This window comes from Pseudopipra pipra, chromosome 2, assembly GCF_036250125.1.
Source record: "Pseudopipra pipra isolate bDixPip1 chromosome 2, bDixPip1.hap1, whole genome shotgun sequence".
Lineage (NCBI taxonomy): Eukaryota > Metazoa > Chordata > Aves > Passeriformes > Pipridae > Pseudopipra > Pseudopipra pipra.
In genome coordinates this window covers 61065286-61082281 of record NC_087550.1, presented here as the reverse complement: position 1 = coordinate 61082281, position 16996 = coordinate 61065286, and the positions used below count along the sequence as shown (strand labels likewise).

Sequence of the window (16996 nt, the reverse complement as noted above, 5' to 3'; positions counted from 1 at the left end):
CAAATATAATTTTTGTATATTAAAAAAATAATCAAGGTTTTGCAAAAGAATGCTCTTAATAGGCACTAGGTAGATTTTTGAACTTGATCAACCTCTTCTCTACTCTTTTTACAGACCATGCAAAAATTTATTTCTTCAACCTTTCTCCTTTCTGGTTGTTTGTTGTCTTAGTTTAAAAAGACACAAATGTTTGCTAAGGAGGGCGGGTTAGGAAGAAACAAGAAACCAAACTCCTCAAAGTTATTCTAACTTTGAAATTAAGAGGCTTCAGGTGAAAGGTGTGGAAAAGGAAAATAACAGCTCTTTATTAACATATATATAACGAATCCAAATAAGCAACAGTGGTGCAACCGAAACTTTCAAAACAAGTCCTGCTTTCCCAGGTGGTGGCCTCTGTGGCTCCCTGTGAGATTCAGGGGCTGTCTGCGGGCTGTTCCCGGCAGCTCAACAACTGCTCACAGCCACAGGAGCAATGGCGGTGCCACAGCAAAAAATGAAGGGGGGGTTCTCTTTTCAAACCTATAACATTTGTCCTCAAATGGTACCATATTACAGCCCATTTTATCTGTTTGTCACGTATTTGTACTTGTCAAGTACACCAAATACACATAATCTGAAACATCACCTCTTTCACAGAGCAGAGAATCTTAAGTATGTAAGAAGGAGAAACAGACACTGCTGCAGAGTGACTTGCTGAAATATTATCACTCAGGTGAATGGCAGGGTCAGATTCAGAAACAGTTTTCTGCAAGAAATTCCAATCTCACATTTCAAGAAATGGCAGACAGTAGATGTATTTTGGTGAACTGAGTTCTAACACTTACACAGTCCTATGAAATTAAACCCCTACATAAATTTGTCAAGCTTATATTTGACTGTTCCTCCTATATTTCTCCTTTTTACACATCTTCTGAGGCAGAGGATATAAAGAACATTTTCACCTACCCAAAATACAGCTAAAACCAGTAAAATATACTTGTCTTTGGCTTTCAACTCAAACAAGTCACAGACAAAACTGAATTACTGCTCTAACTCAAAGACTAATTTTTTAGTTCAGTTAGGTTGATCATTTCTGCCACTTACAGGCTGAGTATTAACAGAATTGAAAACAAGAAATATTTTTAAAAAATCTTTTTCTTGCCACTGATTCTTGCTGGCTTTCAAGGCTGATGTCCCTCTTTTCTCACTGAGATTGCTGACAGCCTGAAGATTAATGCAAATCTAAAAACCAGTCTCCCACCAATCTTTTTTCTTTATACCAGGTGGCTGTCGTTGGTCTCAGCAACTGAAGGCATCTGCTTTTTCAAACAGAAACCATCACTATATAGTCTCCTCCGAGCTATGAGCCTTCATAAAGTGAGTAAAGATTCCTGATAACTTTCAGATATACATGCGGGATAGCCTGTTTGCAGAAAACCCTGCATTTTCTTGTTGACACTATTTTTGGTGTGTATTTCGCACAATTACATCATAATGTTATTACCCAACCAATACCCTAACTCAGCTGTAACTTAATTAAGGAAACATTCAGTACACGAGATGCAAAGAGGTTAATGAAGAACATACAAACATACCAAGATATGAACACCTGTCTGGACTGAGATGTGAGATGCAGCTGGGTTAAAAGCTGTTTCATTTCTAACTCTGTATCAACGGAAGATCAGTCACCTAGCCAAAACTACAGCCAAAGACATCACACTTAAACATTGCTAATAGCATCTCTGATTCAAATAACAATAAATGTATATTATGTCTACAGGGGGAGTGTACTTGTCACAGATAAAGGTCAATAGGTTGGGGTAGGTTAGTTGGGTTTTTTTGTAGTTGCTGGGGGTTTTTTTGCTGTTGTTGTGGTGACAGGGTGTTGGGATATTGTTTTTTACATGCACATCCCTGAAACTGAAAAAAATAAAGATATTTTAAGTCAATAAAGCAGGCAGAAAGACTATTCTCATCACAGTGAGCTCGTTCTAACATACCATATAATTTGTGTGTCATATCCTCAATTGTTTAAATTTGTGTAGGAATTAACAGTCTGTAGTTTTAATAACAGAAATGAAAATAAGATTAGCTTATCCCTGCCAGCCAGCTGAGCCTCCTTTACAGTAATTTTTTAATCATCCAACATGCATATAAAGTAATTAAATAAATATAATTTCCATTTTTTTTGCCATGGAGAAGGGGTATGATGTAAGCAGTTGCAATTGTTTTCTAAATGGACTTTTTGACACAATAATACACACAAAATTTTGAGCCATCAAAATGATGTCTGTAATTAGACTAGCTTGAGTCACACATTCTGCTCTTCTGATCACAGGTTTCATCTTTATGATCCTCAAAAATATTTGGAAATTTGCATAAATGCCAGAGATCTGAAAGGCTGCTGTTATTTCTATTTCTTTTGATCATGAGGCTGCTGATAGGTTTTCTGTTTCTGCTAACAGTCCACAAAAGACTAAAGTAGACAACGGAACAAAGAAGCATTAAGTAAGATCCCAAAGCGTTTTGCAGACTGGAATATGTGGTTAAGTGACAGCCTGAACAGAGACAATTGGGAAGTACCGTTACAGTAGACAGGTAAACATCAAAACCCTTCAGCAGGCTGTGCTAAGATGGCGAAGCAGCGAGGGTGTTTATTTCCCAAGTAACAGTTTGATGAGGAACTTCAGAATTCAAACATTTATCTAACAAGAGTGGAAGTAGCATTACAAGGCATCAAGATCCTGAGCATTATGTATTTTACTGAAAATAACTAAGTGTAATTAAAGAAGTAGCTGCTTGAATGAAAGATTTTCATTAGTGTTTCTTCCCCTCACATTACTTTAATAGCTGGATATATCCGATATGTAAAAATACATATATACAAAATACAGAATAAAAACCTCTGAATATTCATTTTCACTGAACACAATTGCGCACTGTACATTATACAGCAGGTGTGATTCATGTACAAACTCAGAAAAGGTCCTTTTGTAAATGAGAAGCTGCATAAAGGGAAAAAAACCAACAATTCAAAACAGTGGGAGAATTTTCAAGGAACGTGGGAATAAAGAAGCTGTTCTAAGGTACATAGGTGGAGTTATGTGTTTTACTGAACAAGAATACAAAAGAAAGAATTGAATGTCATGAATTGAGCTTCTGAAAGAGAAGACTCAGAAAACAGGAGAAAAACACAATGCTAAAAGACAGAAATGTTCTGTGAAGCATGAAACAGTGAGACAATCCATGCACGAATGCTGCTCAGAAGCAAAGCTCTGGCAGGTATTCTGTCAATGGAATTCTCTGAACATGTTTTACTTCTGGTAAGATTGAAAGAGCATGAAAGACTTTAAGGACACAAAAACAGACATTAAGGCAATCCCACTTATGAAGGGGGAGTTGTGAAGATATATTCAAAATTTCAATAAAATGAATCATCTCACCCAACTTTACAGAAATATCTTATACTTTATTTGTGTCTACAGTGTAAAATCTTCTTCTCCACCCATCAGTCCTTTACAGTTTGGGATGCAATTGCTTGCCAAGGTCTGTGTTTTCCCAAGTCACGTTAGTAGCGCATGTTTCCAAAAAACAGCTCAGTAAGAAACATTTATCATTATCTCTAACAAAGCCGCATTTTTCATTTATATTTAGATCCTGCAAACCTAAACTACATGCTGGCAGAAAAATTAAGCATCAGGCAATTAAAGCAGGAAGGGAACTAATTTAAAATCACAATCAGAAATGTTTGCTGTTAAATGTTTAACAAAAGAGTCTTCCTCTTCCTTCAACCAAGAAAGAAACTGTTAAATTATAGCACTATCTTATGCCAGGGTGTCTGCCAGTAGGAAGCTCAGAAAACAATTTTAACCAAATTTACTCTATATACCAGGCCCATGAATTGCCCCTAGATAGTTTGTAGCTATACATAAGATAGATTCCTTTTATTCAATACATTAAAATATAAGCAAGATGCTCTCCTTTCCACCCACCCCAAAAATTACAGCTATGATAGCTGATGACAAAGAAAAAATAAAATGACTGGAAGCACAAATAGCATTGTTGCATAGCAACTGTTGATGTACATATGGTCATGTTTATGGAACAGAATGTAGTTCATATTTAATGCAGAAATAATACTGAAACCAGCCTCAACAGCAAGACCTAGACAGCAAGAGACAACTGTGCTTCGGATCCCTCTGCAGACATGAAGGAAGCCACACTTCCCACCAGCTTTGCTACACTGATGCTCAGGAACACCATCCCGCAGGCCTTAGAGATCTACCCAGCAATGAAGACAATGCAATGTCTCACATGTGCAAACAGCCTTGCAAAGGAAGCAGGAACTACTACTTTCAGATTACATTGTACTACTCTGTATTACTCACTGGAGCTATTTCAAAATACAAAAACAGGAAAAGAAAAGAAACGGGAGAAACCCCCAGAGTTAGTCCAAACAGAACGTGCAGTATGTGCAAATAGACCAGATTTTTAATAGTATCTGGGATGGGAGCCATTTTATCCAGCTTTATATTAACTCAGATCTAGTACATACACTGCAGAAGACCAAAAAACCAATTCATTAGGTGTTGGACATAACAAATTGCACTTCAGAAAAGCCTGCTGCTGTCCACTAACTAATACAGGACACCCAGAGATGCAGAGGTTTACAGTGAAAGAACTAAAGGATTTCTTCCAGTAAAACAGGTATTAGAAGCAAGCTCAGTTAAGACAAAGCAAAGCAAAACCCATAGAATATCCATTCAGAAGTCTAGAAATTACATCATACAGAAAATATTAAATTACTTGTCAAATTTGATCTTTTTTGCTTGCTCTAAATGACCTGATGAGTCGATGTGAAGTGCTGAATTATCCAGAATATGTGAACTCCCTGCAGCGTCTTCCAAAATTACAACATACTTCAGAAAGACCATAAGAAAGACACTACAACATAAGGATCACAGGATTAAAGGACTGTACACAGAATAGATCTTAAGGCATTCAATGTGCTCAAAAAAACGAGTGGGGGGGAATAAAACACAAATGCACAAACAAATAAACCGCACCCTTTACAAAATAAAACAAACTGCTTTATGTCATTTGCTCCATTTTAGGTAAATTCAGTCCTCAAGAAGGACTGAGAGCAATAGTGCATGAAGCACTTTTTTATTCATATTTCATTTGCCTAATTCCCAAGATGCATCCTTCCAGATGCATGACATCTGCAGTTCCATACCAACTTAATCTCTGGCCCACGGTTCAAACCAGCATATTGCTTCTGTTACATGGTACACTTCACAAAAGGAAGAGGAACAGGATCACCAATGCTTTTCAGAAAAAATGTGCTAATTATAATATGAAGACAAGTACTAGGTCTGCGAACCTACAAATTAATGAACTTCAACTTCCTATGACTGTCTCTTACTGTGGATTGACTGATGTGCAAAGATGTGTAAGGTTTTTTTGAGTGGTTTTCCATGGTTGATATAAACATAGTGGGTTTTTCCATGTTGCATGGAAAACAGGGTAGCAGCCTTTCTTTCAGCTGGGATATCCATACAGTTTCAGTCCACTCTTCAGACACCTATTTTCACACTAGCCATAATTCACTATGAAATTTGTTGAAATTAGTCATGGAGCTCAAAACATACTGGTGATACACATTTAAAAACACAAGGATGGCTGCGGAAACAAAGTACCAGTAAGGAATCTGAATGAAATTTGGAATATTTGTGTCACATTCATTTTTACAAGCAAAAGAAGTCAGGCAAGAAAAGCACAATAAAGTTTACGTTTGATTGCACTCTCAACACCAACCTAAACACAACAGCAAGAGATTTTAGCCATTTTGTATCCAAAACACTTCCATGAAAACTCACTGACTGTATGTTAGGCTTGCTAATCTCAAGCAAAACCAATTTTGACAGGGTCTATGCTTATTCAGTGCTTCATTCCAAACACTTCTCATGTCACTAACTACCCTTTGCTCCCAACTAAAATAATAACTTCTACTCAGTAGATCCATAGCCCTTGAATAACATTTTCTGGTTGCTAAGAAATGCAAAATTTTTAACTGATTAAATAAAAAAACTGGACAGGTTCTGAGTATCTAAAAGTTTTGAGACACTGGTATTAACAGATGATAGAACAGAGATAAATGGGCATCTTTTAACTACCACATAACGACTTTCATTCCAACTGATGACAAATACTCCACAATCCAGGTAAGCATCAGCACTCACTGCAGTTTAAGTTACTGTTAGAGGTTTCTGAAGCAATATTTTGTATCAAAAGTGCCTTGGAATTTGCAGCAAACATGCAAAAGTCACTGAATGTATATTCTAAACACATCTTCAAACCTAAAATCTCTTTCTTTTGTCAAGTATTCTAAGGTTGGGGCACAGAGAAAGGAAAAAGGATGAGGTACTACTAAAATGCTTGGAAAATTCTTGAAAACTTGCTTCCCGTCTCTTTCCACATTTGTAATCTATGAATTACAAACTCCAGCATTTTTAAAAAGTTGCAAGTCATACACAGAAAAATACAAATTTTTTAAAGTGAAAAACCAATAACACTATCACATTAATTTCAGAGAAAGGGATAACAAATGAAAAGCCCCTGTGTTGTAGCATAATGCTTTTATACCTAAACACAACTGAGATAGCCAAGCTACTTGTACCTTAATATCTCACTGTTCAGTCATTAAAGCTTTAAAATAGATTTTAAAAAGGAGGTGGTCAAACCTACTAAGTATTTTAAGTCTGTCCTATGAGTTACAATTCTCCTTCCTTCATTTATTTATCACACTGACATCACAGCAATTACTTGCCAGCCTACGAACATCAAAAAAATCAGAAGCTGGTCACACTGTAGTTTGCTGCCCTGCAGAAGACAGAGGTAACAAACAATACTGGTATATTTGTCTTCTGGAAACACTGAAACCTACATTCCTGAAACTGGGATACCTTCTGCAGACAATGAGATATGCTCTGCAGACACCTGCCTTCTCTCTCTAACATCCAGAACTTGCTCATGTAATTCCAGTAGAAAACCTGACAGCATAAGGGACTTATATACAAGGGAGTCTGCTGAACTTACTGTACAGTATAACACTACCATGTCTCTTAAGTCTGACATGCAGTTTAGAGCATACAATCTTGAATATCCTAATCACTCATACAGCTACTCATCTGAAATTAAGGCAGGCATCTGAAATCCAGTAAGAAAAACTATAACCTCACTGCTGTTTGGTTATTATGACCTTATTAAGCTTCAATACACTTAAACCATGTATATACTTCCAGAAAATGTGCTGAACAGATGTGTTTATTGTTCAAATGCATCTGTTCAACTGGATAGAGAAAAAATCAACATTCTTATAAAACCCTATTCACAGCGGAGACCAACTCAAGGAGAAAAAGAAATACTAGTTCATCTCAGAAACACATAAGAACACAGAAACATTTTTTGCAGTGAAAACCCTAAATGGGAATGTACACAATGTACTGCACTCTGTATTGCACTCCATTCTCTGTTCTCTTCAGCAGACCCACAGCTGAACTGTACATGATAACCCTTTGTGAAGAACATAAATCAGTCGCTCAATCACATGAAGAAAAGAGACAGCAGACACAAAAAAATTACAACAGTGCTCTGTATGCAGACAGCAACAAAACAGAGCCAAAACCTTACTTCCAAGTCTTCTTCTTTTACAGCATTGAGTTTATTGAAATCATAAATAATGGAATCATAACAAATAACTTTAATTCTAACTTACCTACTGGAGTTTCTGTGAACACAGTTAAGGTCTGTCCTCCCACACTTTGCAAAAGAAATGGATGTTCCCTTGGTGCACTGACTGAAGCAGGTTTTCCTCCAATATCATTGATGCTTGCAAGCTCTTCATTCAAAGTAAATGACACCTAACAGTCACAATTGCCAGAGTGTTACTAAACAGACTCAATTACATTGTTCTACTAGTTACAGGGAAACAAAAAGAGAGAAAATACAAGTAGTATAGCACATTTCCATTTCAAAAACATAACAAGTGGGATAAGAGTCCTAGATTAATCTCTTGTTGAAATACAGAATTCAAAGCTTTCATGTACTTAATAAAATTTACCCAACTTTTAAAAAATTGTAAATTACCTCCTCCTCCTTAAGTCAGAGAACAATTTGATTAAAATGTAAGGCATAATAAGTTTTCAGCCATTGCTCAGTATGAGTGCTTAAAAATGTTTCACACAGCCAGCTGAGTTCCAGAAAAAATGCTAAAGTATCACAAGTGTTATTACCCTGGGACTCCTGAATTTCATGCAGCCTGGAAGAGATTTAAACATGGCTCCTTTGCTAAGGAGTGGGGGACTGGGTAACCAGAATCACAGGCCACAGAAAGAAACTTGAAGAGGGATTTTTCAGACCAGCACTGTGTGCTTCTCCTGTGCATCCAACTTAGCCTTTGGCACTAACACATCTCAAAATGTTTAGAAAGAATGTCATCACTATGATTGCTGCTTACAGATGGGTAAACAAACTGAGGGAACAGACAGACCAGATGGAAGTCCCACAGTAAGTCTACAGGCAGAACTACTAGCAGAATTCTCTCTTCCTGATTCTATGGTACAGGTGTAACAAAAAATATGTGACATTAGAAACCAACATGTTCTAAACAATTTTTAGAATTCAAAATATAAACATTCATAGTCTTTTTAATTAGTAAATACTCACTTCCGTTCTTCCTTGATTTCTGCAAAAGAAAATATTTAAATATTTAAATATTTAATAAGTATATAAATATTTAAAATATTTAACAACGTTTCCATAACCTAATTCCTCAAGTTTAGCTTTCCTGATAAAAAAGAAAATTCAAATTCTAGCTTTGTTACTCATCTTCACTCCTGAGCTGCTCAACATTTTTTTTATTCTGGTGCCCAAGAATACACGTGAAAAGTCAGCACACGAGAACAGAAGCAGCAAAACACATGTAAGTTAAAGAAAATTCTCCAGTTACATTTCTTACGTTTAAGAAACCAAACATCATGTAATGGGATACAGTGACTCCCTAGCATAATTTTGTACAATTTATATTCCTAATCATATACGAGCAAGTACCATTCAGGTATCACAGAAATATGTACATTGTTGGCAAGAAACTGGATTATGTATTACAATAGCTGCAACTATTTTACTGCAGGTAACTTCTCCTAAGAAATGAAACCAGTAAAGGTATAATAAAGGCTTACTTGACAATCCTTAGTTTTCCCACTTCACCTCTTCCTGAAGCTTTATTCCACTGTTGTGACAGGTATTTGGGGACCTAATCAAAGAAGACAGATTTGACAAAAAGTAGATTTTAAAATTCTGTATTAACTGTGTATGTGTATATTCTTCAAATGCTTTTACCCTGACCACTTCAGAACACAGTATGAGGTAAACGTAGTAGATAATATAGAGTCATAGAATGGTTTGGGTTGGAAGGGGCCTCAACAGTCATCTAAGCCCAATCTTCCTGCAATGAGCAGGGACACCTGCAACCAGATCAGGCTGCTTAAAGCCTCGTCCAACCTGATCTTGAATGTTTCCACAGCTTCTCTGGGCAACCTCTGCCAGTGTTTCACTAGCCTCTCTCCAGAAAAAAAAAAAAACATGAACCAAACAATCACAGTGATGAGAATATAGAGAATTACAAGTCAGAGACCAAAAGGTGTCTCTGAAGGGAAGGCTTAGAGTTTGGAAACCTCATCCAAACCTCATCTCTACGAGATGCCCATTTTGCCAACAGCAGAACTACCTGAGGCAAATCTGCCTCCCATCACTCATTCCCACACCTCCACTGTATGGGGAAAAGTCTTTGTGCAGTTGGTCATTATATAGAAAACAGATCAATCTGGCTGGGAGACGTGGGGGACTTCCATGTTTTAGCTGTGCTGATTTTGTATTTAGTGGGTGGAACAACCAAATGAGCTTCCCAACCCATTTTCCCAAACAGCTGCACAAATCAGAGGTCAGTGCAGGGACAGGAATAAGGAGGCCTGCTTAACGTGACACATCCAAGAATTAAAAGCTGTTCCAGTGATGTTAACTCACCTACACACAAATTCCTTCAGTTACAAAGATTTTGATATCTGCAGAATCGATTGACCTGGGCTCATAATGGACAATAAAGGCCTCTGGGAAGCAGCGTGCTCTTCAGAACTTTGCAGCAATGTTCTTTACTGTACAGCAAAGCTTATTGTGGCTCACACAGTCCATAGCTACTGAAAACATCTGTGCTTACGTAGAAAAATGGTGTGAGGCACAGCCAATGAGAAACACACTAAGCTATGCCTGTGGCATTTTCTGTTTCAAGCAGTAAAGAAGCACTTTGAAGTCTGACTTTGCATAGAATAAAACTAAGCCAAGTTTCACTACAGAGCTGAGAAGGCAAAGATGATGGTCCAAGAACTTGTTGACAAAAAGAAACCTGCTAACTTCCTAAAGCTCAAATTAATTTAACACTAACTTTGCATTTACCTGTTCTTCAAAAACTCCAGAAGATATCCTGGAACTGGTGTTTAGCACTTTCCTTTAGACTCACAGCACTCCATAAACTACTGTGGAATACCTAGAAAATCCAGATGTCCTCCAGCTGTTCAGACTAACTGAATGTCAGTCCAGGTTCCCATAAAGTTCAGACAGTGGGTCAGAAAAGACCACAAAAGCACAATAGAGAGCCATGAACTGGCACCATCTATTAATATATATTTTTCCACAGTTTTCAAAGTAGTAATTTCCTACAGCAGATTCCATACCAGATCACATATAATTCTCTTTCTAAGGCCAAGACAAATGCTATGACATGTGCTCCAGCTGACTCAATAGAAATATTATTATGTACTTGCACCTAACGTGTATTTAAGTTATACTGCCAGGTAATAAGGCAGACGCACATTCAGTGTGAGTGCACAAGGAGTAAAGGACAGTCATGCTGTTAAAATCACTGACTTGCTATGTAATATATTCAGACAGGAAATTTATTCAGATTAAGAGGTGGCAGATCAATCATGCTTTTTTCAGTTGCAAGGGAAAGAGCCTCAAAGAGTGCATTTAATCATCTTTCTGCTGGCCTACCTGCAATCAAGGGCTATGCAGAGAAAGACAAAGGGTTATGAAGGACTGTGATCAAAGGATTACTTCTAGCTATCCACAGATACTTCAGATAAAATCAGATAGTACTCACAAAACCACATAATAAACTCTGGAATACCACACTAATGTCATAAACAATTACAGGAAAGATTAAATAAAGTCTTACACACTGTAGACATCTTATTTTGCCCCTTTTTTCTAACTTCAGCATAATAAAAGTTTAACTTATGGAGAAGAGTCAGTTTTCAAACTCTTAACACTTCCTGAAAGAGCATATGGAAAACAAGAGCAACCTGCTTTTACAGAGCAGAATTTTCAAAGATCCCACAACAGGATTAAGGCTACTGAACGTTTTCAAGACGAGGCCTTTATTCTGAGGTTTGTTGGTAAGAATACTCTTCTCTCGAAAAAAATATACACTTTAATCACTAGAACAAATGTGACGTACTAAGGAGCATCACTTCAAGACCTCTTCACACTGCTGCTTTCCTCTTGCTACACAAACATGCTCAGGCTCCAGTACACAATGCACCCTGCAGATAGTGTATGACATGAGGGCTGCTGCTTCACACATCTTTCAGCTTATTCACAGCTTCCTATCCACCTTCAAGAGAAAACACAAAAGTAGCCCCTACCTATAACAAACTACTTCCACTTTTCTGTAAGAAACTAAATTAGCTCTTTCTCTATATAGCAATCCATATGCAGTGTGTACATCAGAAACTGAGTAAGGCTGCTGTCAGGTTCTATGTTTTAATTTTCCTTTGAACATACAAAAATAATTACATCAAGATATCATCTTTCTAACTATAGATAAGTGCAGCATATTAAATAAAAAAAACCTGACCAACACACAGGGAATAAAAAATTGACAATTCTACCGGCTAACACTAAATGGGCTTCACTTTACCACAAGTACATAACTAAAAGTTCTTATAGTATTTGTCTATATTAGCTTTCACTGGAAACACAGAAAAAAATACAGCTGCTTTCTGGACTTGTACTAAAGCAACTCACTCTATGGTACCTCCTTTTACTGCTCATGTTTCTAAAACACTCATCAATGCATTTTTATTGCCTGTTAAGTAGTCTCCCTGGAATAATTCCCATGGTAGCAGAATGCATGCTAAAAGGAAATCAAATGTCAGGTTTTTTATTCCATCAGAACTGACTGCTCCCTCCCTCAAAGGAAGAATAAATTCAGCCTCATTATCCCAGCTAGTGAAGACAGTACCTGTACTGTGACTCTGAGTGTTTTAGAAGTCGTACGAACAAGGATGATTGTTTCGAAGTTCAAGTCTGAAGGAAATCAAAGGATAAAATCGTGCATGTCCCTTGTTATGGTCCATCAGTGTTAACAACATTTTAATATTTTTTTATTATCATTATTATACAAGAAGACAGACAAATGATAAGCTCAGAACACATACACGAAGGATTACATTAACCCTTACTTGGAAGAGTAATCTTTAAGTGTTCATTTTAGTCCCATTTTCTCATTAAACCAGGCAGCGCTCTCTACTCACAGAGTGGCACTAACTGTAAGCAGGCATGTGCCTGAAAATTCCTGGCTTGCTTTAAGAAACACCAAACTGTATCAGACTAGAGGACAAGCAAGTTTAGTGTCCTGTCTCCAAATGCAGCCAACATTTCAGGAAAAACAGGAGAAAATACAAAGAAAAGATATTTCCCCAGCATGCTCTTCTAATTTCTAGGATGTTTTAGCAGACCTGCGTTACGGCAGCATATTTATTTTTAATCCCTCAATTCAATTTTCTTGCCTGAACTTGATTAATGGTGTTTGAGCTTCTGCAATTTTGAAATTCACAACTTCTTATTGCAACAAGTTCCAAAATTTAACTAGATATTGTGCAAAATGGTACCTGCTTTGTTTGCTCCAAGCCGCAACAGTTGAATTAATCTGACACACCTCTAATTCTTGTGTTCAAAATGACTCTTTCCTATTCATTTTTGCCTATTCACTTCTTCCTTGTTCACACATGACATTATTTATTACTTCAGATCTCTATAAGATCTCCAAACTAGTCCTCTTGCCAACCTGAAAGGTAATAACATACTTAGGAGCTCCCTCCATAGCCATCATTCCTTGTTCCCAAGACAATCCCTGGTACTCTCCTCTGTACTGTTTCTAGGTCACTGTACACTTTCCACAGTGGGGAGGATGAGACCACAAATACATAGAGCATTCCAAATAGAGGCAACATGATGGTGCAATAATATTTTTTCTTTTGTTTTCTGTATCTTTTGTAATCACGTCCAATGTTGACTCTGCTCATCTGACATGACATTCCTAGAGTTACCCACATATACTGAAAACCTAAATTTCTTCTTGAATGACAACAACCAGCAGAGACCAAACTGCTGTGTATGTATAACTAGGATAACGTTTCTGTCTGCACGTCGGATTAGATTTTTCAACTCTATCTGCCATTTTATCATCCTGTCACTTGGTGTATCATGATATACTTCTGCAGCTTTCTCCTGTCGGCTTTCCTTGATACTGCCTTGGATAGCTATTACAATTATAGCACTATGCAGTATTTATTGTGGTTTCATGACACTCGGGTGGCAGTGCAAGACACACCAGAGACTCCAGTGTCATTACAAAAGAGGGAGACAGAGGCAGCGATCTGCCCACCAAAAATTCTGCACAGCAAATCAAGTCTGAAATTCCCCATCATTTATAAGGGCCATAATAAGATGTTTTGGTAGCTGAAGTATGATGATGTCACGCGTCCCTCACCACCCAGGACCAGTATTTGGGTACCACCCTGTCCCCACAGGTTCTTTGAAGTGGATGGTCTGAACCTGTTCCTAAAGGAGGAAGGAGAGGAAGCGCCAGACATAAGTGTGGCCCTGCATCAGACAGGTTTGATTTGATGATCTCAGTATCTTTTCATAGCCCCTTCACTACAGCTGTACTTCTCCAGCACCAAAGGGAGCTGTAGTGACAAGATACTGACATTCACTTTCCTTACTGGTTTTTGGGTTTTTTGGGTTTTTTTGTGGGGTTTTTTTGGGCGCACTCAAACTCTCCTCAAGCCTCAGAGTTTTGGGGAAATGAAGTTACGCTGTCATGTTTGTTACTTGTAACAAAGCACCAGCCAAGGACAAGGACGAGATTTTTTACTGTGACGGTGGTGACACACTGGCACAGGTTGGGTTGGGGAGAGGTTGGGCCAGATAACCGTTAAAGCCCATCCCGACCCTTTCACATTCCACGATTCTACGACGGCCCCCGGTACCCAGCCTTCCCTGCGGTGCTTCCTTCACTCAGCAAGTATCCGGGCCCAGTCCCGCGCTGTCCTCGAGAAGAGGCACCGGGGGGGGCGGCTGCCCCGGGGCACAGGGCAAGCCTGACGCGGGCAGCCCCGGCCTGAGGCTGCGGGACCCGCCGGCAGCCACCCCGGGCACAGCGGGGCGGGGACGAGCGGAGGGGCCCGGCCGTCACAGGCCGCGCTGGGCCGGGCCCGCGGGCGCGCCGGCGGCTCCTCACCTTCACCAGCCACATGCCCGTGTTCTGCTTGGCGCCGGTGAGGTCTAGCTCGGCCCTGTCGCTCATGGCGGGGCCGGGCGGGCACAGCGCGGGCCGATCCGGCAGCGAGGGAGGCGGCAGCAGAGCACACCCGGCATACGGCGGCCCGCGGCGGACAAACCTCCTCTCGCACTGCGCGGCGGGGCGGGCCCTCGCTGTGTCCGTCAGGGCCACGGGTTCGAGTCCCCGCCCTGGCGGGGCCGCGAGGAGGGGCCGGTTCCGGTGGCGGCCGCAGAAAGTTGCAGAATCACGCAACCACAGAATATTCTGAGTTGGTAGGGACCCACAAGGATCATCGAGTCCAACTCCTGGCCCTGCACAGGACATCCCCAAGAATCCCACCATGTGCCTGAGAGTGTTGTCCAAACACTTCTTGAACTCTGTGAGGCTTGGTGCTGTGACCACTTCCCTGGGGAGCCTGTTCCAGTGCCCAGCCACCTTCTGGCTGAAAACCCTTGTCCCAGTATCCAACCTAAATCTCCACTAACTCAGCTTCAGGCCATTCCTTCCAGTCCTATTAGAGCTCACCACAGAGATCAGTGCCTGCCCCTCTACTTCCTCTCATGAGGAAGTTGTAGACTGCAATGAGGTCTCCCCTCAGTCTCCTCCAGGCTGAAAACACCAAGTGACCTCAGCTGCTCCTTATACAGCTTCCCCTCTAGGCCCTCCACCACCTCAGTAGCCCTCCTTTGGACACTCTTGAGTAGCTTTATACCGTTATCTTGTGGTGCCCAAAACTCCACCCAGATTAAAGATGAGGCTACACCAGTGCAGGGTAGAGTGGGAAGTTATTCTCTCCCTGTACAGGATAAGTTATCCAAGCACACTGAAGAACGACAGCAGCGTGCAAAATGATCTAGGGGAACTGGAGGAGCAGCCTGGAGAGAGGAGGCATCGCCATGACAGTCCTCTTCTGTGTGAAAGGGAAATGGCCGGTAGAGGACCAGCTCCCAGGAAAGGGGTCAGAGCATCATAGTGTGCCCAAAGGTCACAAAAGTGAGGAAAACACAGTTGGTGAATTGCTTTCCATGGATAAAAAGTAAAGAATTAAGCTTAGCTTTCCACAAAGGGAACTCATGGGGTAGTGTTGGAACAGGGTGTTTGAAGGTGGGATAGTGTCTTGAACACTGAAAATGTTCTGTATCAGGAGAGAGCAAGTGCTTACCCATCCTGCTTTGAGGTGGGGCGTATTTGGCTTAGAAAAACCTCTCTAAGTCCTTACTTTATGACTGTCCCTATGCATGGGGAAGTTTTCCTCTTTGCAATTTGAACTTGTTATTTCTCTTCTATCCATTGTGTACACAAGAAAGGCAGGGACCTTGGTTGGTCCTCAGGTTGCCCAGAGAAGCTGTGGATGCCCCATCCCTGACAGTGTTCAAGGCCAGGTTGGACGGGGTTCTGAGCAACTTGGTCTAGTGGGTGGCATCCCTTCCCATGTCAGAGAGGTTGGAACTAGATGATCTTTAAGGTCCCTTCCAACCAAAACCACTCTATGATCTCGTGATTCTATGGCATAGAAAGCATTTTATTGCCTTCCTCTCTGCAGTTTTACTTTATCCCTTCACTGAGATATTTCCCTTTGGTTTGCCTCCACTTATAGTAAATAACCCCAGTTTGTTCAGCTCTGCCTCATAGGTCATATTTTCTAGACCTCTGGTCATGCCCATTGCTCTCTGAATTCCCCCCCAGTACAGGTTTACATCCTCCTTGAAGTCTGATTGCTCAATATGAAGATTGTACTCCATCTGAGGCTGTACCAGCAGCAAGCAGAGAGTTCTTCTGGTACAATATGCAAGAAATTGCTCATCTAGCTTGCAGAAAATTATCTCAGTATTACATCTCAGATATGATTGTCTGCCTTTCTATTTATAGGCAAGCATCTAGGTAACCAAGGAGGGCAATGCTTTTATGTATATCTGAAGAAATAACAGCTAACATTGAACTATTCTGATTAAGATTAATTAAAATTAAAAATTACTTTTGCTTTTACATTGGAACTGTATTTGTCTGCAGAACTCACCTGGGTGGGTGGGTTGAGCTTAATATTATTAGTCAGCTTTCACTAGAAATTCAGATTTCATTAAGACAACCTTTCACAGACATACCAGATCATCTCCTTAAATGCTAACAAAAATGGAAGCAGATGCATCTCAACAATTGTAAAACCAGCCACGATTCCTAGGACTGTGCCACTTCCAAATATTGTAGATCTAAGACCCTTAGGTTTTGTTCACCTAAAAAAAGGATGGATCTGCACAGACAAACACCATCATTTTGCAGTTTGCTTTGGGTTCTACTCATAGAATCATAGAATAGTTTGAGTTAGAAGCAACC

General features: G+C 39.8%; 1 protein-coding gene across 1 annotated transcript in view; it reads right to left on the bottom strand.

Moving 5' to 3' along the window:
- Positions 1-14803, bottom strand: part of GTF2F2 (general transcription factor IIF subunit 2) — an 87233-nt gene extending 72430 nt beyond the window's left edge. Inside the window, exons 1-4 of the mRNA XM_064645700.1 lie at positions 14624-14803; positions 9222-9295; positions 8707-8725; positions 7757-7901 (exon numbers count right to left, since the gene is read on the bottom strand). Of these exons, the coding sequence (XP_064501770.1) occupies positions 7757-7901; positions 8707-8725; positions 9222-9295; positions 14624-14689 (304 nt within the window). The 5' untranslated portion in view covers positions 14690-14803. The remainder of the gene's footprint in view (positions 1-7756; positions 7902-8706; positions 8726-9221; positions 9296-14623) is intronic.
- Between the last annotated feature and the right edge of the window lie 2193 nt (positions 14804-16996).